At 34.5% G+C, this 27338-nt stretch overlaps 1 protein-coding gene across 1 annotated transcript in view; it reads right to left on the bottom strand.

Moving 5' to 3' along the window:
* The window catches only part of LOC121735240, a 70593-nt gene that overhangs the window by 25953 nt on the left and 17302 nt on the right, over positions 1-27338 (bottom strand). Inside the window, exons 2-3 of the mRNA XM_042126031.1 lie at positions 7250-7321; positions 6557-6785 (exon numbers count right to left, since the gene is read on the bottom strand). Of these exons, the coding sequence (XP_041981965.1) occupies positions 6557-6707 (151 nt within the window). The 5' untranslated portion in view covers positions 6708-6785; positions 7250-7321. The remainder of the gene's footprint in view (positions 1-6556; positions 6786-7249; positions 7322-27338) is intronic.

Genomic DNA, 27338 nt, shown 5'->3' with positions numbered 1-27338 from the left:
AATTAATTCAATAATACAGGATGCTATTTTTTTCATTTTCGGAAAAAATAAAACATCCTGTATTATTGCGCCATTCGCTAGTATTGCTGATTATAAAACATTTTTCCAAAGTGATTATATACGATAAAATCCAGGAAAGGTTAGATTTTTAAGGTTTTATTGTTTTCTCGTACATTTCTTTAAATTATGAAAGAATATACTAAAATATAAAAGTTTCCTTAAGTTTGTTATATACGATTACTTTCTAGAAATGATTCCTTACCAGCAACACTATAAATTGATGCAATAATACAGGGTGTTTTTTTGGGATTTTTTCTTACCTTCTACCCTCATTAACTTTTTTCTCCCATGGTTTAGAGATTTTTCGTCGTACAATAAAATGTTCAACTTTTTAAGCCCTTTCCTTTGATATATGTCTCAACGTGCTACAGCTTGGGTACGGGTCCCATACAAAAATGCCCCTTCTTCTTTGTGTACTTTCGACCCATGAAAAACATATAAAAAAAAATGTCTAAGTAATATATTTTTTAAATTCTCTTTACAATAGTTAATAATACTGATAATAGAGATTTTAAAAAATGACATTGTTTATATCTTTTTTTTTATCTTAGCAAAAGTAGCCACATTTTTTTTTCGTATGGGAGCCCCCCAAAACATTTACTTTATTTTAATTTTATTATTAATTATTGAAGTTCAAATATAATTAAGGATTTTGTGAAAATTTCAAGTGCCTCGCTGTTACTATTATTAATTACGAGCAAAACAGGCCAAAAAAGTCACGTTTCTTGTATATTAACTTTATTTTATTTTTAGTATTTGTTCTTATAGCGGCAACAGATATACAGATTCTGTGAAAATTTCAGAAGTCTAGCTATAGCGGTTCTTGAGATACAGCCTGGAGACATATAGACACACAGAGAGACGGACAGACAACAAAGTCTTAGTTAAACCCTATTACTAAGACTTCTTCCATGTTTTTAAATTGTTTAATAATCTTTTTTCTACTCTCAGTTCTCACTTCTCACACTATGGCCGCGATCCAGCGAATGAATGACCAAAAAAATAAAAATAATAGTTTTTTTTATATCAATCGAGGAAATGGCAAAAACCGGTTAAAACCGTTTTAAGGATCAAAAACGAAAAAATCATAATGTTCTCAAATAGTGTTCCCAATAGCGTTCCGTTCCGAACGAAACCGAAATATAATGTTCTTTAGGTATTTAAGGCGATAACGTTTCGAAAAATATAACGTTTTTCGAGCCCTGCAAAAGAGATTAATAAAAAGTTATGTAGTGGTAGATAGAACAGCCTTAATCTTAAATGTGAAAATTGGGGGGGGGGGGGGGGGGGGTTCGAAGTGACTTTTATTGTATCTCTGTAGTTAAAAAAACGCAATTAATGGATGCCTCCTATTTGATGATTTAACAGAAGCCATCGAATTCTTACTCACCTAAATCAATATTTGTACAAGTACACTTTATACAAGTGCTACAGCTAACAATAGAATGGTTGTTATAATTAGTAATATGAAATGACAAGGTCAATGTGAAGAATTTTACGTAGGGGCCTTAAGGCTTAGTTCACACACGTCTTTATTTACATCATCGTCATTACAATTTACAAGTATTTACGCGTTTAATATGTATGTCTTGTAAATGAGCTTGAGCGACTTTAGCTGAATGATACTTGCAAATTGCAGCAAGTGCTTCTAATACTTACAGCAACTTCTTAAAAGTAGTAACTAACTATTTATAACATTTATAGTAAAAGAATCTAAACTAATGATAATTTTCTCTTCTAAGTCTTTGGACAAATACTACAATACATATATTTTTTAGGTCGTTAGGTCGTTTTAACAGTCCCGTACTCTGGGAGCAAAAAAGTTTCCCTGTTCTCTTATTAGTTTTGCATAGCTAGCCTTATAATATCGGAGAATTCGTCCGTCCTTTCCGGACACATTACAATAATGTCATTACGTGGTGATTGAACGCTGAGCCCACGTGCTGAGTATCATTAACGACCTCCTGTTCCCAGCGGCCCACGATCCATGTTGTTTTTCATTCAAGAACTCAACCATTAAAGGTGTCAAACGCGTATCCCTATATCCTATTTTCAACCTCATAATCAACACAATATGTTTTGGTCAGAGCTTTCAAAACATGAATCCAGATTTGGACATCGCGGGTAGGTCAATGCCAATCTGGTGCCGCATTAGCCGTACAGTGTACAGTCATATAGCCATCTTTGGTGTGTCGGGGACTTGTCTTTCAGAGCGCATTGAAATCATCCACCCCACGCACAATGGGTGCCGCAGGGTAATGTTCTTGGACCGTTTTTATTGATATCGTATAAAAGGATGTTTCATTCTCTCGAGACGCTATTTACGTCTTTATTCAATATAATATGCTAATAAAAGAGTACGTTTTTATGCAGTAAAACTATTAAAAATATAAAGATAAAACTTATGTTTCAAGTTTTGTATCCATTTAATACATGTACTGTATCTATTAGTCAATAATCTATATTTAGAATATCTGCTTCTCTGCATCATTTAATTAATTTACTTTGCTAGTCAGTTTAGATTTAATTTCGTCAATATATGTGATAATATGATAAGGTGACTGTAGAGGAGCTACTGAAAAATGTTGTTTTCAATTGCGCTCTCGTTTCTGAGCAACTATCAAATAATATATCTAAATATTAGTAGTAATAAAAAAAATCGATAACAAAGTTAACTAAACAAGGTTAGGGTGTTATCGCTTTCATAATTATTAACTTATACAATCATAAAAGTTATAATCTTGTCGAAATATATAGACTATAACATTTTTAGATATAACTTTATATTCCTTTCACCTCAATAACAGAAAATCGTGGCCAAAGATAAGAGATATAAGGGTCGTGCTACACTATTTAATATATTGTAATAGTGGCAATGTCGTCATCGCCACTCTGAGGCTAATCGCCCACGGTCCGTTATCGCGCTTGTAAAATAAGCGAACTCCTTTTATGGCTAACTCGATGTCAACTATGAAGACATGTGTTCTGAATGTGTAAATAAAATATGCTTACTTATAACCTAATCGCAGATAAGTTTAATGTATTTATTACATGCAGTCATTTTCTATTATGAGTACTTTTGCTATCTGCTAATGAGATTTTTGTCAATTCGTAGAAGAGTATGATGGGTATTTGCTGGTAAATGCTGCTGTCCCACTTATTAAAGCTTACTCATTATTTGTATCAAAAGCGGTTTAAAAATGACAGATATTTTATTTTTAGCAATGCCTTAGAATGATACTAATGAGAGATATGTCATTAGTATTCTAACTAGATACTTCTTATCATTAACGTTTAGTTAAGATGCATGTAAATCTGATTGTGCTGCTGCTACTAACGAAATGTTTAAAATTCTGTCAAGCGCGATCTTGAGATCTATGTCAACGTGTTGTACTTACGTAATGCAATTACTGGGCAAACACTTGACTAGCTAAAATGTGTCCATTGCCTAATTCCATTACAGGCTACAGAGGTTTTGTAGGTAAAGTGTACGGGAAGTTTCACTTTTATAGTCCGAAGCTAAATTATATAATGGTTAATGCATTGTTGCAAATTTTGGTCCTAAATCTATATATATAAAAATAGATTTACAATTGTGTTAGTAACGTTAAAACTCGAAAACGGCTGAACGGATTGGGCTAATATCAGTCTCAAAATATTCGTAGAAGTCCAGGGAAGGTTTTAAAGTGACACGAAGTTCACCGGGATAGCTAGATTCATAGGGATTTTCATAGAGCACATTTTTGGTCTCAATCACCTGTTACTATATACCTAGTATTTTTTTAAATTCACAACAACGTTTAAAATTAGTGGAATCAGAGCAGAGTATGTAAACTGACGGGTCACAAACTTGCTATTTGCTTTATATAGTCTTCACATTCTATTTCATCATTGCACGTTAGCGGATTTAAATGGTATGCAGCAGGTGCATGATGATGATCAGCAGATGTAAAACATGTTTTATCTTCACGCGTCAACGGCGGATCTTGCCGGTGAGTGAGCACAAGGCTGCAGATCGAGATACATTGTATGCAACTAGGAACTAGAAATGAAGTAATAAATAGCTCGATTTCTAATAATAAACCTGTTGATTTCATGATAAGTTTTTACTTTTAGATATCTAGATGTTGCCTTGAGTGAAGTCAACTAAACCTTCCCTCCCTAACTTAAACCCTCCAGTTTAGATTTTCATTATACTGTACTGTACACGTAAGAACTAAGATTGCTAATCGTTTGTTAAAATACCTTCTGAATTAAGTAAACCTTTTTTAAATACGTAGCAAAATTTCTTTATACTTTATCACAATAATTGACTTAGTCAAGTTGTAAGTGCTTTAAAGAATTTAGTAATCCTCAACATCTTTAAGATGTTAATCTTATTGCATAGCCTGCGCTCAACTAACAAAATTTCGTAAATACTTGGGCATTGTCGATATCTTATGTAACACTACTATTACTGGTAAGTAGTCCCTGTCGTGTTTTACTGGGCAATTACAGTTAAGCTTTTACAAAAGCACAGCAGCTTATGTTACTAGATAATGTGATGTTAACTACAATGTGAATTCTTTGTATTTTTATTATTTCCTCCTATTCAGACATTATAATTCTGCTAAAACGTCAGTGAGAGCTGGTATTTTTTTTAACTTTTATATTATCACTTTTTTGAGGAAAATTGATCACTAAAGTGGTCAGGATAACATCATCCTCGTACGAGAACAACATAATGTGACCTATTTCGAGGAAAAGTTAATTAATATCCTTTTGAGATAAAATAATCAATATCATCAAAATAATAAAATAATCCTAAATTGATATCCTTTTGAGATAAAATAATCAATCAGGCACAACCTTGGCGTGTCCACCGTGTTGTATTAACACGGATTTATTTGCGTATCAAATTGTATTTTATTTTAACAAACTACCAAACACATTAGGCTATTTGTGATAAATACGAGTCACTTTTGTTTTGTTGTTAATGCGCACAAAAAGCAGGGTTTTCATGATTTTAAGTATCATGTTTCATGTTTACCGGAACGAATTTGGCTGTGTAATCTGCGGTTTTGGTATTAGCGTGGTGAGATTGATTTTCTAAAAAAATAGACGACGCGGACGGTTACTTCGATATACCTAGATTCTAGACTATAATGTTCTATGAAATGTTGAACTGAGAATTCTGAGCTTCTAGATAATATACTTTTAAGCCTACTTACCTAAGTATTCCCATTCACTATCATTTATTACATACTAATCGTAATGATTCAAATAGAGCAAGATACAAATTGATTCTCAAAAAGAGCTGCAACATTACTCGATAAAACATCGATTAAATTGCAATCGATAAAGATCGATTATAAGTAAACGATTGGTAATTGAACGTTCGTGATCACACTGACCCTGATTTGTTGAGGTTATTGTAGCCTAACAATATATAAAAAGATTTATCTGATAAGTACAAAAGTATTCACACCTTTACCTATACATTATTATCTAATCTTATATTTTTAACTATAATTATTAAGACGTTAAAAATAAATTTGATAAAGGTTAATTTTATTGTTTAGTATCAATTTGATCTTCTGTTGGTGTTGTTAAAAAAAGTGTAATTCCTGATGCTTTGGTAATAACCAAACAGAATTGTCCTTAACGAACATAATGAAACCTAATATACCTTATCTTAGGTCCAATCAAATTCGATCACTCAAAACGTAATATAATATCGGTATGATACTTAGAATTGGCTCGTGTGGTTTACTTTTTATATTTCTGATAACGTTACAAATATAAATAGATATATAAATACAACAGAATCCGTCGTATCGGATTTCTAGAGTTGTACATAAAGTACATATAGTCCAAATGCCCAGAGTTAATAAAATTACACACACATACAGTTTTAAGCAAAGACACTACAAGAAACGTTAGAACAACACTAGTAGGAAAATATTAACACGCATCACAGAATACAATGACAAACATGGTTTATTAGTCATTAGAAACGAAGTTAGAATTGTCAGAAGTCCTGGTGTCTTTTTGTTCCCCGGTTACTATGGTAGTTACGAATTAGTTGGTTAACTGGCATCCTCTCGTAATCCATTTGTTGAAGATGTTTGATCGTTTACTGCTTTGTTTATTGGGTCTTTTTTAACATCAAAATATGGATCAGTTCTTCCGAGTGCAAGTTTAGAGTCTTGACTGAGTATTGAGACTCGAAAAATATTGACAACATCAAAGAAAACTTGCTCCCAATAGATTTTGTTTTTAAGTAGGTTTTTTTTTTCTCTCTAATTCACTTTATTTTTCTTTCCAAATGTTGTTGTAAGAAAATAGCTAAATATTCATAAAACATCGCTAATTCTGACTGATTGATTTTGCTATTTATATTCTTTGTACAAATTATTAGCAATTTTTTTATCATGATTCTTATAAAACCTTTTCGTTATTTTTTTAACAAATGGATTACCCAAAGGATGCCGCACTACACGTCCAAAGCACTCACCGAATCGTTTGACGTGGACGTCCCTATTAAATGAAACTGATCTCTGCTTGCCCTCTCTGGGCTCCTTCGTGTCGTTATCGGTTTTGTCGCACCTCTCTACCCCATCGCCATCGTGGGCTTCGTGACTCTTGGCATCAGTTTCATTGGACATCGGGTAAGAGGTACCCCGGTTTTGGTACCTCGAGATGTTCTACCGATAGACTCGTTTCGATATCATTGATATTATTATCTGCAAAAGGGTCTTCACTAAGTATTTTCAACCTAATTGGAAGCCTAAGTTTATGTTAACCTTCCTTAGATACATTTTCAGAAAAACCTTTTTTGGTTTTGATTAAACGAGTTGCAAGTGTTTACTGTCACATGTAAAAAAAACGCATAGTCTCTTTAGCAATTTGCTACATATTAAGTGCTACATAAAAATATAAAAACATCGATACAAATCACGACGACATTTCTCAACACTAGTCAACTATGGCCTGACTATGGACTATGGAGGCTGATCATAACATTTCATGCAAACTTCAACATTTACTATGAAGTTTTGTGACTGCCTCGCCAATAAGACAACAATCGACTAGGTAGGTAATTTTACGACTTTCTACAAAGGTAAATTTGCGAGGGGATATTCTAGCTGGATGATAGCTGCAGTAGAGTAATTAAGCTTAGAATTGAAAATAATCTGTGAATACAAACCTCCTTCTTTTGGTGGCGAGCATGTGAGTCATTTCACTTTCGCTACAGTCCCCATAGGCGCTTCATTTTGATCTGAAACAATTAAAATTATATTTTTAATAAAATTTCAATACGAATGAAAAGTAAACAAAATATTTCGAAAGTAATTTAAACGATGCAATGCGACCACAAAAATACTTTTTTTTTTCATTTGGATCAAAATGCATATCTGTTATTATGACCTATTTTGCCCTGATTTTTTGGGTTCCATGACCAAAGGGTAAAAACGGGACCCTATTACTAAACTTAGTAATAGGGTCCAGTTGAATTTAACTAAATTCAATGTCTAGAAGTTCTAGTAACTGTAATATTCGCTCATCACGCATATGAACGAACAAACAAATTGAAATACATATAACACTTCTATTGCGTTATATTAATTTATTTAAGTCCACAGTTGAATAGGCTCGACTATCGAGTGTATGTAATGTAGAGACGTAGAGACTCTATACGTTACGTCTCTACAGTCTATAGTCTCGCTTCAATACATCACGCCTTCTAAAGGTTACCTCTTATATAAGTCATACCGCAGGTACTAAAGCTAAATTATGACGTGAAATATTAACCAGGAATCGATATAGGGAATAAATACACATTTATCTCAATACACCGTTTGTGGATATAGTTAAACACCCCTCCTAATGTTTTGTTCTTGTCTGAAACGTTCGATAAGTCGCTCGACAGATAAAGTTGGTGCATGTTTTTAGATTTTAGAATGGAAGTTTTTGGCTCGATGCCGTACGGCAAATGACAAACAAGCTCACACACCGTAAACAGTATCTACAATTGATAGTCGCTAAGACCTTTGACCAGTACTACGCGTCCACAGTCCATCTACGAACCATAAAAGTTTATAAGTCAGGTAAATGACTGGTTATTCACTAAGCTTTTGGAACGAAGTTCCTTATCGCTCGTTCGGCGTAAATCTGAAGGCTAGACAAAACGATATTTAACCTTGATTTGACCTCGACACTTTTATTAGTACCTGCATGTTAGGGGCAGAGGACGTTGATAGTAAGTATTCCTGTGCGTCAACTAGATGGCGTTTTTTTAAATAGCGACGCGTTGTTAGTATTCCTGGGCGTCAATAGATGGCGTTTTTTTGAGTATATAATATGTATACAGGTTTTTTGAACATAAGAAATAACTTCGTTTCATTCGGGTGTCCCTTAGCACCTCTCAAGTTTTTTAACAGTTTTTACTTTCGTCGAAGTAAAAGAATGTGGGTGTCAGCCTGTTAGGTTACTCTCATTTACGTAAGGGTATAACATTTAAACAAAGGTCAGAGCGAGATCCATTTCGACCGCAATAACGTTTCTGCGATAACCGGTGTTTAAGTGTTGCTCAAATTCTGATTGACACCTGCCGCTGAACGCCGAAGGGTAAAAAATCGATTAACTTAATCCGATTTTGAACAAATCGATATTAAATTACACTAAACGCACATTAGTTGATACAAATTATATGGAGATGGTAATCTTCAATTAAGTATTTGGTAACGTCTTCACATTTTTCGCCGGTCGCCGGTTTCGTAATTTTATTGCGATGTAATTGTAAAATCGATTCGATGATAGATAAAATCTTTTTATGATTGCTTGTAGCTCCTTACATCGTATGGATTAAACTTTTGTGCAATAAATTTGCCTCATCATAATACAAAAAAAATTATTATATTATAATGTAAAAGCAAATTACGTACAGAAAAGGACATTTATGCGATATAATATTTATTATTTTGTTTATTCACATGATTTTATTTTCACAAAATTCACTCGCTCTATGGATAATTGAGAGCTTATAAAGAAATTAATGTTATAAGAATAAGATAAGCGAGCCGCGCTGACGTTGAAGTCTTTTGTACCATCTGCCCAACGTTATAAGCTTTTTAAGAATAATAATTACAAATATTATTCTTATCAGCTTTTTTGTAGCTCCTTATAAGTCTTGGGGTAATAAACATTGTAAAACAACGTATTTATGCTAACATCTGCAGTAGGTAAAGAAGAACAATTTCCGAATTCTCATTTTGCAATGCAAAAAATGCTATTTTAACGATGAGTTTTACGTCTATTATTAAAATTGCAGCATTACGGACTTAGTTAGAAGACTGAAAAGGACAAAACCTTTTGAGTTAGTGTATTAAGTGCTAAAATCAGTGTGAAAAACGTAAAGTGACTGTGACGAACACAAACAATAATATGTATTCTCATTTATAGAGACTTGAAGAAAGTGTTGATGGACACAATCTTAGTTAACTCTACCTAGCAGATTAAGTTAATGTAAAATTACTTATTAGTCTTAGTTAGACTAGATTGTAATATTATAAAATACTTATACAGGTATTATATGTAAAAAAAAGAAAAAATTGCAGAATACTTGGGCAGAAAGTTTTGGCGTGGTTTTTGCGCGAGTTTTGTCACTGGGCCTTATGCGGGCGACCGGTTGGCACTTGCGGCACCGCGCCGAGCTCACCTGTCACACTTACAACATTTGTTTAATCGCGAGTTATTTGTGGTACAAGAACATAGACGGTAGCGAGCGTCAAGTCTCTTGGTGTGAGCGAGTCTAGGGCCCGATAAGATGCGACCTGGTCTCAAGACGCGGTTCGGCTCTGTGATTGGTCTAAATTTTGACAGCCAACCAATCACAGAGCCTGAACCGTGTCTTGAGACCGAGATGCATCTTGAGTACTGACTATTTATACCGGCCTTAAACTAGTGCTAAAGTAGTAACGACTGCGGTGTAAGATTTGAAATTGAAGTTTCAAACTTCTCGAACCAGAAATCCACGAGGTGTACTTGTCTTTCTCTATTAAGATGTAAGCGTCCTTCCATTTAAAATGTGATAAAGAATAACAATAAAGATATGATAAAAATAATTACTTATTTATAAATTACTAGCCATTCGTGATTAAACTAAACTGATTTTAAAATGAATTTTAAATATCACATGCATATGACATTAGATTTTCAAAATGTTAGTATCCATTCCTTGTACCATACACTAATCCAATATCAGTTGTAGTAATGAATGCCGCCTGCGAACCTTCACTGCTCTAAATAGTTGAGAACTCTGTGACATATTATCGTAATTCGTATGTGGTTAGCGTTGCCAAATACGCAATTTCCAATAGTCACATCAAGGAAAGCAATATTAAATGCTTTTGACTGGCTATGATTAAAATATTAACTAATGATCTACGGTGCTTAATGGATAAGCTATATTAAAAAATTAGAGGTTTATTACGATTTTGTTTCTACATACTCATACATTTGGATACATAATGTTATTCGCGCAAAATAGGATAACGCAACGCCCTATTCAGTGGCTATAATATTTCTGCCAGATTTCAAGAAATTATGTTTATTAGTTACGTATCCAAGTCTCATTAAACAAGTTAACGTTTTCTTTTCATAATGTTAATAGAGACCATAGGGTATAGAAGCGCTATTTATAACATTAATCTCAATATTTTAATTCTTAATTAAATTGTATCCAATCACGAACGAAATTTGAAATATATTAATTGAAGCTTCGATGCGGCATAAATTAATGATGCCGCCATAATTGTTATGGCGAGTCCTACACAGATTGCCAATATAACCTTGACATAGTCAATTTAGTAATATTTAACATATGAATTTTACTTGATATGAAGGAAGATTTGGCAAGAGACGTAGGCGCAACGTAGGAGCTAAGGCGCCACACACTTCTGGTATTCATTAATATAATAATAACAAATGATAAGCTAATTTGATTATGTAGGTAGAGATAGAATTTTTATGCTAATTCTAAAGGACCCTCTTCGGTGACGATTTATAAATATTTTAATATTTAGAAAAATTGGAATCTCATTCTTTTCTTTATGATATACCTAGTTGACGATAGCGAAGCAATAGATTCATATAATTCAATAGTAATTTTCATAATGTCCATCTTGTAGTACGTACTAGTTAATATTGAATGCATCAAGTATTCACATCTGCCTTATAATTATGCAATTAGAATATAATTCAGAATGATTAACTGTAGCACTGTTTTACGAGTTCTAGTCTTTGCTTGAAATTTATGTAGTACCATCGAGGAAATTGATTCCTAGGCAGTTGACAGACCAACGTCATTCGGTCGGATCATGTCAATTTAATGTTAATCATGTTCTGTTGGCTGGGTTTGACATAACATGACCAAACTACGTAGGTTCCCCATCTGCATAGGAATCAACTTCTCTGATAGTACATACAGGGAGTCCATTCAAGTCATAACAATACAACCTTTCTTCTTAGAGCTGACCGTGTGACGTCAGAACGCCTTGTGGGTAGCTGTGACGTCATCACTGATTAAGCCTTCGCCTTCAGTGACTCATCTTATATGAGCAAGGATATGAAGGAACTATTATGGGGTACTTTCTAGACCCCTTTTTAAAAAAATATTTATTTTACAAACTAAAAATAGAGAAATAGAAAAATACAGAATTAGTGATTTCGGCACACGACCGTCAACGAAATAGGATGGATAGAGACTGACTGGGAACTTGAAAGTATGTTTATATAAAAGGAGTAGGATTGCTGATGAGGGTGGAAAGAATATGGATAGGGCTTAGGTAAGGGAAAAGGCTAACAAGGATAGGACAAACAGAACAAATGATAGTCGCTAATGAAAGTGGGTAGTCGGAAATACTATAATATCCCCACACCGGTTTCGGTGATGATGGCCGGTTTCATTGAAGCAGGGCCAGTTACGCAGGAGCTATTATTATCGTGCCTAAGTGTTACGCAGTAGGTAAACAAGATCACTCTCTATTCTTTTCACTATCATAACTTAGTGGGCGTACGACCGAAACTACTGGCGAGAGAAAAGGTGCAGGACCGACTTGTTACATGCCCATCCGAAGCATAGATCATCTTACTCGTCAGTCGTCAGTCGCTTACGAAATATACAAGTTTGTATATTATAAAGCGGATGCAGACATCACTTTGATATGTAATAAAGGTTAACGTAGAAGAAGCCGCAAGACGTAACGTACAACGTAGCGTAGAGTAGTGTAGAGGTAACAGATAGACAGGCAGACAGACACACTTTCGCATTTATAATACACTATATGACGCCCGAAACTCCGTTGCGCTAAAATTAGTTTATCGCGCGGAAACCGTACATTTTTCCGGGATAAAAAGTATCCTATATCATGTGTCCTTTCCCGGGACTCAAAGTATCTCCATGCAAAATTTCAGCAAAATCGGTTCGGCGGTTGGAGCGTGAAGAGGTAACAGACAGACAGACAGATAGACAGATAGACAGACAGACAGAAGGAAGACAGACAGACACACTTTCGCATTTATAATAATAATTAGTAATTAGTATATTAGTATATTAGTATGGATATTATTAGTTATGGATTGTATTGTAAAATATTTTTTTAATATTCATTAACATTCCCAATCAGAATTCCGAACCAATTTTATTTTAAACAGACATTCTAACTTGTATTCTATAAACTGTTCTATTTCTTAACTCAGCCGAAACTTTACAAGATTATGAAACAAAATGGCCTCACGCCAATTTGTATTCAGTTCGCGTTGATGTATCGGCCCGAGAGGTAGACCAAATTTGGCGGTGACCGGTCACATTAAATACCAGCAGTTTAATATGACCATGTTCGAGTGTCATGACATCAACTCTAAATATAAACGCCTGATGTGGCAGAGAAAAGGTCGTCTCGCCAAAAACGTCATTTGCCATGTAAATTTTTAGGAAAAAAAAAGTATTGTGCAGTCTCGACGCCATTATGAGCTTTCCTACGTAGTTACTTGGAGGTTTTTATATGATATTGCAAAATTAATCGGCCAAAAACTATTATTTCCGTACGCAAGCTAAAATTTTTAAACAATTGTGATTAAATCATTGCCAAAATAACCCGTTCGTCATGTAGACGTAGAGTTCACCTAAATGAGTAATAGCAGATTTCCCGAAAGGATATTTTACTGAATTAATTAGATCAATTAAAATGCATTTAATGCAAGGTCAAGTAAAAATGTACCGCATTAAATATTAAGTCAGGGATTGACAAAAATGTTACCTTCAGTATACCGGTAACTCCCATTCAGTAATTCACAAGGTTTTGCGACCAAAAATGGCTCATTGCCTTGTCGTGAGGACATTTAAATAAAAAGTAACGATATTATAAATTTTAACCTTTCAAAATGTTAACAAATGGGCCGACGCGACCCAAGAAAAGGTGACACGACTGGATGCGTTTGAAAAAGAGTGGCCAAATACATATTATATAATATCACAAAATCGTTAACTATGAAGGTCCTTGCCTAGCAGTGGGACACTGTAGGCTGCCAACATATTGTAACAAGAAAGGTGATCCATATGCGTCATGTCCAAAGTATCTTAATCTCTCAATATATACACCGGTCGTACTCGTGTGTACCATCGAGGAAATTTATTCCTAGGCAGTTGACGGACCTACGTCATTTGGTCGGCTTATGTCAATTCAATGTTAACTGTGATCGGTCGGATGGGTTTGACTTAACGCGACCAAATTATTTAGGTCCGCCATCTGCCTAGGAATCAACTTCGTAGTTATATACACATTTCGTAGTACATAGTACAACAGATTATGAATGCCCTTTGTATTTCACACTTATTGGCTTGGTTGCAATGAAACTAGCTACCGACATCACAATCCGGAGCTACTATTATGAATATTGCTGCTACCTATGTAGATACAAATAGTTTTCCAAATTAAATTTCTTACCTTTACCTATTTAATAACATCCGGAATATCTGACTTATAAGCAGGCCCGGATCTACGTTTTAAAAAGGGGGGAGCCAAATCCCAATTTGCCGCCCTACCAGCAAAAGTAGGTAATAATTTTCATGGTTTTAACCGCAGAACGAGTTCTACGGAACTTTGTTGAATTGAAGTGGCGGTGATGAGAAGTCAGGCCGAGGTCCCTGGTGACAAGGGACGCCTCCAAGTCTTTTAACAACAGATATAATTCTGCGAAACAACGTTTACGGGGTAGCGCGGTGGGCCACCGGCGCGGCGCGGTGCCGCACGCGGCGGTGAAGAAAGCGGCAAAAGATAGGGAGGTGGCCTCCGGCCGCCCCCCAATCTTTGCCGCCCGGGGCACGTGCACCCTCTCGCCCCCCCCTAGATCCGGGCCTGCTTATAAGTTATAACTGTGATTGATAAAGCCACATCGTCTTTGTTTATTTTGATTAAAATTTAAATTAATTTGACTATCGCAATATAGATTAGTCATTAGTAGATATTTTAATTAAATGTTCACGGAACAGTATGAATGGAGATCTTTATGGTGTTTAATAGACTAATAGTTATTTTATAGATTATAGATTGACTAAAACCCGGAGATTAAGACATGGCCTTTGGAGGTTTTCAAATAACCGACTCTACTGAATAATATAATGAATTTGAATGTGTGAAAATATGTTAAACATCCACTGTGTTTGAACAAGGCCTTAAATTAGTATAAGTACTGTTGACAAAATTTAATTAATTATAGAATAATGATTGCCAGTTGCTACAAATTACGATCAGTGCAAAAATAGTTTTACAAAAGTTTATTTATTTGTTCCATTTACAATTAGGGTTAGGAAACAGATATTGGTGTAGATAACTCAATTGTGTTATGGCCTATTGTACCAAACACAATGATACACTATCAGCTGATCGCTGTAGGTACAGGGTTCTGTACATGATTGACAGCTGACAATATGCGTTATTTGCATTGGATACCTGTCTCATAAATTTAAGTAATGTTCTTCTTCTTCGTTCACTTAGAAATCCGTTTATCAAATAGGATCGTTGAAAGTTTATCCCGGATTCAAAGTATTTACTTAATCATCAAAATTTGTAAAAAAACATACAAACTTTCGCATTTTTTATGTTAGTATGGATTAATGTGTAAACAAGTTTTGTAATTTGGATGTTTTGTAATGGATTAAATCTACTTTTATTTAATTGTTGTTTATTAAACTCCTTTAGGATTTCCAAGTAAATAAGAAAAACGCGGATATTCTAAAATCGTTTAACAGATAATGACTTTTAAATGTCAAGATTTAAATTTTGGCGTAGACCGTGGTAGACTTTAATTGTATCAAATTAATTACACTCCAACAAAGTCGGTTTTAACGCCCCACCAGTGTGTAGTCGAGTTTTTAATCTACAGGACTTAGGTATTAGATAAAATATATAAAATAACATTCATTTATGATTTTTTAAAACATTTTTTCTGAACAGTCCTACTAGACATGCTACATGTTTAAGAAACAACTCTGAAACGTGTTAACATTGTGTATAAAGTAAATATTTCAGATTTTATAGCCCTTGCGGGGTTTTTTTTTTATTTTTTTTTATTAAGTACGTAATTTGGGGCCGTCTATGGGCTATTCGCCCATATCCTTTTTTGCTATCTTTGTATATAGGTTTTTCGCACCAAGGATAATGGACAGGCAAAATGCGTGTAATAGCTAGATTGCCTGCGGGATAGTAAAAGTTCTCAAAAAAGAAAACACTCCGAACCCGTATCATGCCCGACTCACCCGTTCCATAGTCAGCAGGGGTGCTCCTCAGGCAATTGCAGTAGCGGCAAGCCCGTTGGATCTTGTAGGGGCAGGATGCTTGTCTTCTCAAGCACGTGGTCCGCTCCGGAGCGTAGCTGAAGTACTCTTGAACTTTGATACACTTTGGTCGGCCGACCACACAAAAAGTTCACAGCGATTATATTGAAAAACCAAAAGAGAAAGAAACTTGAAATTCCAGCTGGATTAAGCCTTTTCAAGGAAAAATTATCAGAACAAAATTTTCTCGTATACCATCAAGCCCGGTCCGCGGCAAAAAGGGACCAGCAAACCCTTGTCATCTGTCAAGTGTCAAAGATATGTATTCTTCGTCTTCTTCCGACAGTGGTGAATTGCCATATTATGTTAAAGGTTCATCCAACGGTTGATGAACAGACACTCCCAAACTGAGCTACATCCCAACAGTGGAAATCAAACACAACACAAATCCAGAGTGTAATTTGAGAACTTATTATTTAATTATTAAGGAAATTAAGGAAATATTATATATTAAATTATAACAAAATTAAGTGCACAACCAGATAATTTAAATAATATTATTACTTAATTGTAATTGTAGTCCATCACGCCATGGACTTTCATTTTATTTTATTTATGTAATACTTACAATATATTTTTTTGTTTTCTATATTGCATAATACATAATTATAATCTTAATGTTTTGAACGGTGTGGTCCCAGTGTGGCGGCCAGTGGATCCGACCTTTTTCGATTTCCTTAGATTTTATGCTGCTCCCTTTGCCATTAGATTTTGTGACATTGGCTTGGTGGAGAGGGGTCACTCAACTGGGGATTTATATAGCCCTTGCGGGTTTTAAAAGCTGTCTTAAATTGATAGTAATGATAATGTAAGCAGGCCTAAGAATAATCAAAGCAGACACGATATTTAAGCTGTGATCGACCCATATTGTGACATAATATAATTACGATTAAGTACTTTGATGATTGAAGACCATATAGAAATATCTCTATGTCAATAATAGTCATGAAAACATTTTGTTTAAATAATATATTTTTACCCGTTACCCGACTGCCAGGAGGGTTATGTTTTTAGCGCGTATCTTGTATGTTTGTAATATTCTTTATTACCTCGTATCTTCAGAACCGCTAAGCGGATTTTCACATTTGAGGTATCGTTAGATTTGTCTTAATAGCCCAAGTGTTCTCAGATGGGTGACAAAAAAATGCGGATTTTAGACGACATGATATGAGGTAAAAAAAAATCTATGGATTAGACGCCTCCGGCCGAATTAGGTCTTGTTTCGGTCTGTTTGGTTAAAATTATTTTGCAGTTTTTTTGATTTTTGAATTAATTTATTTTATACCTACATGAGTACAGTTACATAATATGCAGGTAAATATAAAATCTTGTGTACAAGCCAAGCCGCAGTGACACCCAAGTTTAAAAATCCTTAAATATTTTGTTCCGAAGCAATTTTTCTTCATTCTTTCGTTTTACAACTTGTTGTCTTCGTAGGAGGCAGCCAGTAGGTATTCATTAATAAACAATGTTAAAAGGTAAGGTATTTCCCTGCACATATTAGCACACTGGTTTTACTGTTTTACTATAAAGACACATTATGAGTTTTTTTTAATGACGTTTATTTCTTTTATGGGATTTTTGCTAAATACTATACGTATTATCTTACCATTACCATATAATATTAGCTACTTAATAGGTAAAATTAATTATACAAAACGGATTAACAAGGATTAAAAAGTTCACAGAACTAACAAGGATAAGTTATGATTTAAGACATCGTAAACATTAAAAAACTTGCATAATCGTTCCGAGAAGGACATCAAATCGTTGCGAGTTATCGTGCCTGTAATTACAGTTCGCTCTGACAAACGAGTAAATAAATAATAATCGATATTTATCGCGACATTCATGTTTTAACGCCTACACTTAATCGATTCTTTCAAAAAACTTATCAAGTATCGATGGGTATAAAAAAATAAGTCTAAGGGGGGTATTACATTATCATTTATATATGATCATTTCTATGATCATATATAGGATCCAATATATATGATCATTTGATCATATCTGTATATTACATTATCATATTTCATTGATCCTATTTTATGTCATATGTGGTTTCAATAGCCAATGGAGAGCGCTAACGCTGACAGGTATTGACGTCAGGGTTACTAGATCTCAGAGAATTCGATTTGTCAAAATACATCGTCATTTTTAATATGGCTTGTTTTTTGTTATTTCAGCAAGATTATCCAAGTATATAATTAGAAAAATAATTACATTACATTATTTGAAACATAATATTAACGAACAAGAAATTAAAAACTCTTTTTTATATTAAATAACTGGCAACACCTATTTCTATGACCGTATTGGATCCAATCTCTCAGCAAATGTCAAAAATCTATGATCAAGGAATAAATGAATCATATGTCTATATTACATTATCCAATATCATTGACTCATGATCTCGGATCCAATATATATGATAATCTAATATCCCCCTAAGAAACGAATAGGCTGCGATACGTCTTAATATAATGCATCAAAGCCTCCGTGGTCTAGTGGTATATAGTGCGGCTCTCCGCTCTTGACTCGGAGGTCGTGGGTTCGATTCCCGCGTTGGAAACATGTTATTTCCAAGTTTGGTTAGGACAGTGCAGGCTGATCAGCTGATTGTCTGACAAGTAAGGTGATCCATGCGTCGGATGGGCATGTCATGTCATGATGTTTAAACAAAAGTCGGTCCTGCGCCTGATCTCTCGCCGGTCGTGTCGGTCTTCCGTCCCACTGGGTTATGAGAGTAAAGGAATAGAGAGTGCTCTTGTGTACTGCGCACACACTTGATCACTATAAAATTACTCCTGCGTAGCTGGCCGGGTTTCAATGAAACCGGCCACCGTCACTAAAACCGGTGTGGGAGCTATTATTATTATAATGTGACGAAAATTGTAGGAACCAACAGCAGACGGGTTTTTTAAATGTTGGTTTATTATTGATTCACCTTGAGAGAAGAATCATAGTTTAATAAATGAAGGTTTCATAATAGCCGATTAAAACTCTACGGAGACCATCAGAGCAGGTTATGGAAATGACACGAAGCGCTAAGGACAATGCTACTAACGGGAGGACTAGAAAGAAATGCCTAATAATATTATTATTATGATTTGCGTAGAAACGAAATAGACGACTTGCTCAAGTGGCGACGAACTAAAGCAATACAAAATTAATGTAAGTATCGAATATCAGTCTGTGCGTACAACGAGGTATCTCACTCGCGAGTGTAGAACTTGTATTGTCGAAATCGACATAATGTCAAAGTCTCGACAAAACTCGATAAAAATGTGTTGTCAATTGTCACGTTAAGGTTCGTCTATGACGTAGAAATATTCATTGGGGTTCGTAGACAAAAATAGCACAGATTAAAAAAAAACACATTTATCTCTAATTTTGACGACACATCTACTACACGAGAAAAAATGTATGTCATGTTAGGGTCAATGGAGACGAAGAGACAAACCATCAAACATAGAGAAAACGTATAGACAAAATTTTCTCGTTATGCGCATTGCGCATGCTAGGCAGACTGATAAATAAATCAAATGTTTTATTCTATCTTAATTTGACAGGTAAGTTCTAGGTAGGATAAATTTATATTATGCGTCCGCGCGTTTTGGCCGCTACACCGCGAGACCACAAGCAATGTCGCTCTGCTGCCGCCGAACCGCGCGTTCGGGCGCGTGGGGGCGCATATGAGGGTTCACCTAAAACCAACGAACACACATTTTTAAGCTGTGGTAACTAGGTCTGTTAAGTAACAAATTAACGCAACAAATCAACAAATGATCGTCATAAATATACACGTTTCACTAACTTCCGCAATACAACATTAAACATCAATTTTTAAATTTAAATCTTCATTTTATAGAACGACCTGCTATAATGAAGTTCAAATTGGTTACAAAAAGGTTCGTTGTGTAATAAGTAATAACTAATAAGGTTAAGTCGATTAAGGTTTATTGGGCAAGGAATTTCTTTCCGGGTGTTTTCATCTCATTTTAACCGACTTCCAAAACAAGAGGAGGAACTATGTTCGCTCGTTGATTTTTTAAGGAATTAAGCGTAATTATTAAGCTCAGCTTCAATAATGCTACCAAAATATTTTTATTAATTTTATCTAGATTAAGTTTTTTGAAAACAATATTTATAATATACCAATAATGAAAAAAATGATTTAAATAATTATTATTATATAAACGAAACGCTAACAGCGTTAGATTAAGATGTTATTTATCAAGGTTTATCGTTCACTAGTGTATTATATTTTACGTAATAATTTTAAATGCAAATAAAGCCCCCTTCAGCCTATAATTGCATTGAAATAATCTCAAGTATAAGAACTTATTCTGTAATAAATTGTCAGTAACGAAAAGGCCCCGGTCAACTTTATGGCGCCTTTCCAGGCAACTTGATAAGTCAATTCGTTTTGTTTATTATGAATTGAATTTTATGGCTTAATCCTGAAAGTCCAATGCAACTTAATATTTAATTGCGTCATAATTCTGTAGACTGCTAAGTAATGAAGTTATGACTTTCATAAGTCCATAACTTTATATCTGACTTCTGAGCAATATGATAATTATAGAGCTATGCAAAATTTTACTCATGACTCATGAAGCTCGATATATACATAAGTATGGGTCCGAGACAAGTCCGAGAGTTAAACTTTGCTTGACTTTTCAAAAAAAAAATAAGTAACTTATTGGCATAATGTGTGTATTGTAAAATATGTATGTACCATCGAGGAAATTGATTCCTAGGCAGTTGACGGACCTACGTCATGTGGTCGGCTTATGTCAATTAAGTGTTAGCTGTGATCGGTCGGATGGGTTTGACTTAACGTGACCAAATTACTTAGGTCCGCTATCTGCTTAGGAATCAACATACATTATAATATAATATAGCATTGGCCCCGCTTCGGGATTAGTTGGGACCATTTTTTTTTTTCTGTAAAACCTCAAAAAATCAGCTGGTTAGGGTTCCGTTTAAGGGTTCCGTAGTCAACCAGGTTTTGTTGATTACAGAACCCGAAAACGGAACCCTAACAGCAGATTTTTTGTATATTGGTAGGCCAATAGTTACATAATTTAAGAGTAACATTATCCTACAAATAGAACAATCCATATTTTAGGACCATCAAATCAAAGTATTGAATCCTTTCGATAGAAAGGATACAATACTTTGATATCTGTTAGACAGACAGAGATATCTGTTAGCTACCACTTTCAAGATTTTTCGCAAAATTGTTGTTCGTCTCATCAAAATGGAGCTACTCACAAAAAATTAGCTTGATACTAATAAAAAAAATAGTTCTACGGAACCCGGGCTATAATTATATTATGTCGGTGCTGTATGTATCCTGTTGTTGATATCTTTGCACATTGTATATTTTGTTTTTTACTAGAATTAAAACATATAAACGACGAAACTAGTATGCTTTTTAGATGATATTATGCAAAAAGGTCAATTCAGACCGCGACGCGACGGCCGACGCGTAGATATGCATTTTTTTCGTATATATGTATGGATTTGACAGATTTGCAACTTTAGAATTTTAGAAATGCATCTACGCGTCGTGTTACGGTCTGAATTGACCTTAAGGTACATCTCAGGTATAAGAGCCAAAAAACTTTTGACCAAGTTTGATGTGTTTTTGTATCGCTAAACAGCAATCAGCAATGATTTGAACGTGGAAATATCCCGCTGATTTCTTTATAATCGCAATCATAACCACCGCTGTGTGTATAATTAGCACCAAACAAAAAACAAACATTTTTACTTTTGATTCTAAATATACAAGATTCTTAAGTGTGTCTTATTTCAGAAACATAAACAAAGTTTAAAAAAAGCGTACATATCGCTTTTTTTAAACATTGGTGTCACCAATGATTCTTAACCATTCGAATCTTTCAAGAAAAACGTAATAAACGAAGTGTAGTGTATTAAAAAAACGGAACATTTAGAAGGATGCACTGCAATGTTTCCTCGCTTAAGGCAGCACCAGTAGGTAGGTAGGTAGGTAGGCAGTAAATAAAAAGTTTTGTTATATTATGTTTGACAACGTTTCTGTTAATATTGATACGAGTAGCAACTTATGCAACATGTCGGACATTAGTCAGATAGCAGATTATTCTCTGTATGTGATTGTAGCGCCCTTTGCTCCGAAGTTTGCGTTATATTTCCTATTGCCACAGGAATGAGGCATAAAAGTGGTATTTATAATTGAAGGCGGCTCCACGAAAAAAGGTTGGATAACCCTGCGTTGTTTAGTAAATAAACAATGGAAATTACTAACCACAGCAACACAATATTGCAGTAAATTTTCTTATTATACGGCAAATCGCTATAGAATTTAATAGTTGGGGTTGCAAGTAATGTTAGTACATTCCTGCATTATCGCTATATTGCAATAACTGCTAACCTCAGGACATTACGCCATTGTTTATGGGGAACAAATAATTTTAATAGCAAAGATGAACAGTTTGCATCTTTTAGCTATTTAACTGTATTAAGTAAATTACTTTTAAGTTAAATTTGTGACGTCTAGGGTGTTCTTTGTATCAGTAAGTGTAGTGGCGAGTAAATCTTTTTTTTACATGGGGAAATGCTTTGCGCATCCCCGGCGGATTGGGGACAGCGACGTGGGTATGAGGGACTCTTCGAGGATCTACCCACTTAATCCCCATGGTGCTCCACTCCTCGCTTAGACATAGTTACGGGCACGATCAGCCCACCTCTACCAATGGTTGTCCGCGTCGGCGAGTATTGCCTGTACGAAAAAGTACAAACTTCCCTGTTAGGGAAATACATTTCCAGAAAAGGTTCAGCTTTTTTGTTTTTATCAAATTCGTGGGAGGTAATATTATATGGTTTTGGATTTCTACCTTGCTCTTTGTAGCCCTTTTAAGATGATCGATTAAACTTATACTATGAATTGAGTAACTTTAATGAATGTAATTTACAATATTACAATACATTTAGTGATAAACCATACTTTGATTGTTTAAATACAAGCTAGTTTATAATTAAGAGCTAATTGTCTCGTTCAAGTATAATAAGCTCGTCTAATTCAATAATACATTCTACGGCCGGCTCGCCTTGGCCATAAGCGGTACAGTTGACAGGTTCGGACAATGAATAATTTCGACTCTATATCATGCATCGAAGGTTGTTTTTAACTAATATTCTTATTATGTAAACTATAAACACATATTATTAATTGTTATAAAGTTTATAACTATCTATTAAACATGTTTTAAATAACAATAATTTTTATGTCCATAATTATAATAGGTCTACTATAATAAAGCAACGCGTGCACCTAGGTAACCTAATTTACTAGTCAATTTACCAGATGAACAAGAATAATTGCTCTATTTTTTCTGTTTTAGGGAATCTAAAGAGTTCTAAAAGAAATCATTAATTTCTTAATTCTTTACTAACATAAAATAAAATGTAATAATACATGAAATAGTAGCAACGCTAGAAATTGCGCAAAACAGCAACCTTGCTGTGGTTACTTCCAAAAATTGGAGTTTATGCAAAATAATATATTTTTAACAAAAAAATTACACTCACTATCCTATGCTACTGATTTTTCTGATATATTTCTAAGGTCCCATGTATTTATTAATAACAAACATCATTATCAACCATACAATGCCATTACAATATATTTAGTAACTCCACCTTGAACTTCGCGTGATTTTGGAGTGTCGATATTATCACGAAGGCTTTATTTTAAATGTAACATTACAGCGTCACACGTAATTAGTACTAGGTAATTGTAATTTACTAACCTAATTTATTTCTATTTTAGTAAAGACTAATTAGTATTTAGGGCGATAAATTGTTTTATTTTATTTTAATTTTTAAGTGAGTACTAATTAGTAATTACGCTTTGTAAAATCATTCTGTACAGTTACAAGTTACAATTATTGCAAAAAAATAAATGTGGATCTGAATTGAATTGAAATTTAGTAGGTACAACTTGTCAGCACCGAGGATTCCTATCGTTATTATATAAACTAGAGATCGCCCAATGGTCGAAATTCGAACTTACTTTCAACGATATTAGGACTATAACTACATATTATAAGTTTATGATAACTACCTATATTTTGTAAAAAATATTGACTTTATCATTTTTTTTCAACTCTTGTCTCTGGGACTTAGCTGATCTCAGACTGGCCGTGTAAGCATTGTCTAATAGTAGGTATCTTAGATTCAATAAAAAAAACTATAATCCATTTTCAATTTGTCAATTTGTTGTCAACAGACTTCAACCATAAATAAAAGAGTATAATTCGTATGTATAGGCTTGCCACTCAAAAATCTGTCATTTCTCATGTATGTGTGTTGTAGTGTGTGTAATGTTTTATTTGTTAAAAAAATGTATGATAAAAGCATAATTTCAAAATAATATTAGTTCGATGCACTCCTTCACCATATAAACTATAACTGTGCAAAATTTCATGCACCTACGTTCCCCCATTTTTCGTAAAAAGGGTTACAAAGTTTTTCGTTCGCGTATTAATATTATGATGATGATGATATATCGCTTCGTCGCAGAATGTTTCGGCACGAAGTTCTACAGCGGCTACAAAAATATACGTTCAAAGTTTTCGTCGGTGAGACTTGGCGAACGAAATAGGCATCGTGTTTGCCATTTCACGAAGCACGATCGCAATAGGTTTGTGGTTCTGACGAATGACGATATCGCTTATCAACAGCTTGTTTAACTTATAGCACACCCAGTACCGAGAGAATAAGGACAAGTGTTTTAAAAAAGCCAGCAAGCTGTAATAATGTTAAGCAAGAGCGAATGATAGAAATAACATAATAATATGCTAAAGGAATCATACATTTTGTAACGAGAAGTTATAGGTAGCCTTGCGTCCAAACGGTCCAGTAATTATTTTCTACTATTTTATTTATGGGACTTTTTTACACACTGAATATGTCATTCCCATGGTAACCTTTATATTAAATAGGTACTATCTACGTTGACTCAACAATGCGAATAACATTTGCAACAAGTGATTCTGGCTCGCACAATAAACCATAAATGGAGTAGACCGTATGTTATGCAAACTAATAAACATATTTTTATAACATAACGATGTAATCTATTTCTATACCCTTAGTTGCAAAACGAATAGATGTGATAAATTATCGTCAATCAGTAATATTTATGTAACTTCGTAAAAGGCGATCGCATCGTTTAACTTCCTGGTTATCGGAAACCAGTCTATAAACTAATTCTGCAGTTGGCCTTTTAACTGATTTATTTTATAAAAAAACAAACTAAAGAATTCGTCCTTACTCTGTTATATGCAGATTTAACTTTTAAGTTGGATAACTGCTAATTTGTCTGGAGGGTAAAAAATTATAGTTAACATATTACCATTTACTGACGTTCGGTTTTTAAGGGTATTGTTTTTAGCCGGATATTACGATATTGATATTATCTAACGCGACGTTAAAAAGTCAAGCAATTAACAACGTTAGTGACTAGACGTAAACTCTTTAAAAAACCTTAGAAACTGAAACGTTTGTGCGTTTCAGTGCGAAGCATCATGGGCGCGGTTCGTTCTTTGCGGATGTATTGACATCCGCGTCGCACTCAATGGACAGTAAATATCCAATTCTACGTCCGCGTCCGCATCCGTGACGCACTGAAACAGTGTTTTCGCCAACCGCCATGAGTCTTTCAGAAGCACCAATCAAGAATCTCTTCGACAAACGTTTTCTTTTGGTGAAATCTTAAATCATTTCATCAATCAATCTTTTAATAGCCGCTGGCACACAAAAGTTAACTTGGCCCGTACTTCTCGATAGCTTGTCTCCGGTTAAAGGTTAATTTTATAATTTGCGGCTTACAAACGTGGTGTGAGGACCATGTTTTTTTTTATTCAAAACATTCTCTTCTTAAAAAAATAAAAAAAATGTAAGCCTCAAAGGTGCGAAGTTAATTATTTTTTTTCATCTTTTATCAATAACAATTGGAAACTGTGGATGAAGGAAATGTAATTGCTCTTATGTTATAAAATATTAGTTACCCACTTCATCCTCTCACGTCTTCGATTCACAATATAAAATGTTATAGGTAGAGTGTTCACTTTTACATTAACCACCAATACACCATCACTATATCATACATGTACCACAAATCACTAATTCGAATCGGATGTCACTTGTTGATGACTTCGTTCAATCATCGCTGGCACTCAGCTTCGAGTCAAAGGTTTCTTGTTCTATGTTATGTTAATCACGCATCATAGTCATTATACATCTTATAACATGTAGTATGGCCTCATATTTTACTCGTTGACGAAATGTTATTCACATTGGAAATAAATTATTTTATTTATTATTTATTTATTTAAATGTGTAGATTTTAAAGTGAGAAGCAAATTGTATACAGGTTTAAAATATTTGTCCCTAAAACAGAGTGATGTTATCAAAGAAATAAAATATGCTACAAGAAGACACCCAATTGTTGGCAGTCCTTAAAAATTAAGGTGTCGCTACGTTAAAGTAAAAATCGTTTCGGATATGTTTTAGATCATTTGTTTTCTATGACAGGCCGGGCCGACTTCTCTTAGAAAACAATACCAAGGCGTCATCTTAAATTGGCTCCCTAAAAATGGCGTTTAGTTAGAAAATTAAGTAACATCTCTCATTAGGTCATAACCTAATATAATATGACTAGATGACGTTGCGCCAAAACTCGTTTATCGCGCGGGAACCTTACATTTTTCCAGGACAAAAAGTATCCTATGTCCTTTCCCGGGACTCAAGATATCTGCATGCCAAATTTCGGCAAAATTTGTTCAGCGGTTTGGGCGTGAAGAGGTAACAGACAGACAGACAGACACACTTTCGCATTTATAATATTAGTATGGATTTGCGAGTTAATAGAATCGACTCGACAACCAAACGAGTAGATAAGGGAATAAGAACTTATCGGAATAAATTTATCTATCTTTATAGGCTCGGCCAGTCCACGTCAAAATAGTGCTCTATTTATTTTGTTTTGGAGGCTCAGAGCGATATTGTTTACTTGTAATTTACATTCGCCGGCCCAAGGCTGTTGAGTCTCGCGCTAGTTTCGGTCGTGGTGTTAAACCGCTTATTTTAAACGCTGCCTTTTATTTCAAACTACATGACGCCTGCGACTCCGTTGCGCCAGATTCGTTTATCGAGCGGAAACTAGTATCCTATATCCTTTCCCGGGGCTCGAAGTAAATCTCCATACCAAATTTCAGCAAAGTCGGTTCGGCGGATTAGGCGTGAAGAGATAACAGACATACAGACATACACTTTCGCATTTATAATACCAAGTTCATCAGCTCTACCTAGAGCTCTTAATGTATGATGGCTCTCTGTTCACATG

The sequence above is a fragment of the Aricia agestis genome, chromosome 1, assembly GCF_905147365.1.
Source record: "Aricia agestis chromosome 1, ilAriAges1.1, whole genome shotgun sequence".
In the NCBI taxonomy this organism is placed as follows: domain Eukaryota; kingdom Metazoa; phylum Arthropoda; class Insecta; order Lepidoptera; family Lycaenidae; genus Aricia; species Aricia agestis.
This window is presented reverse-complemented; position numbering and strand designations above follow the sequence as displayed.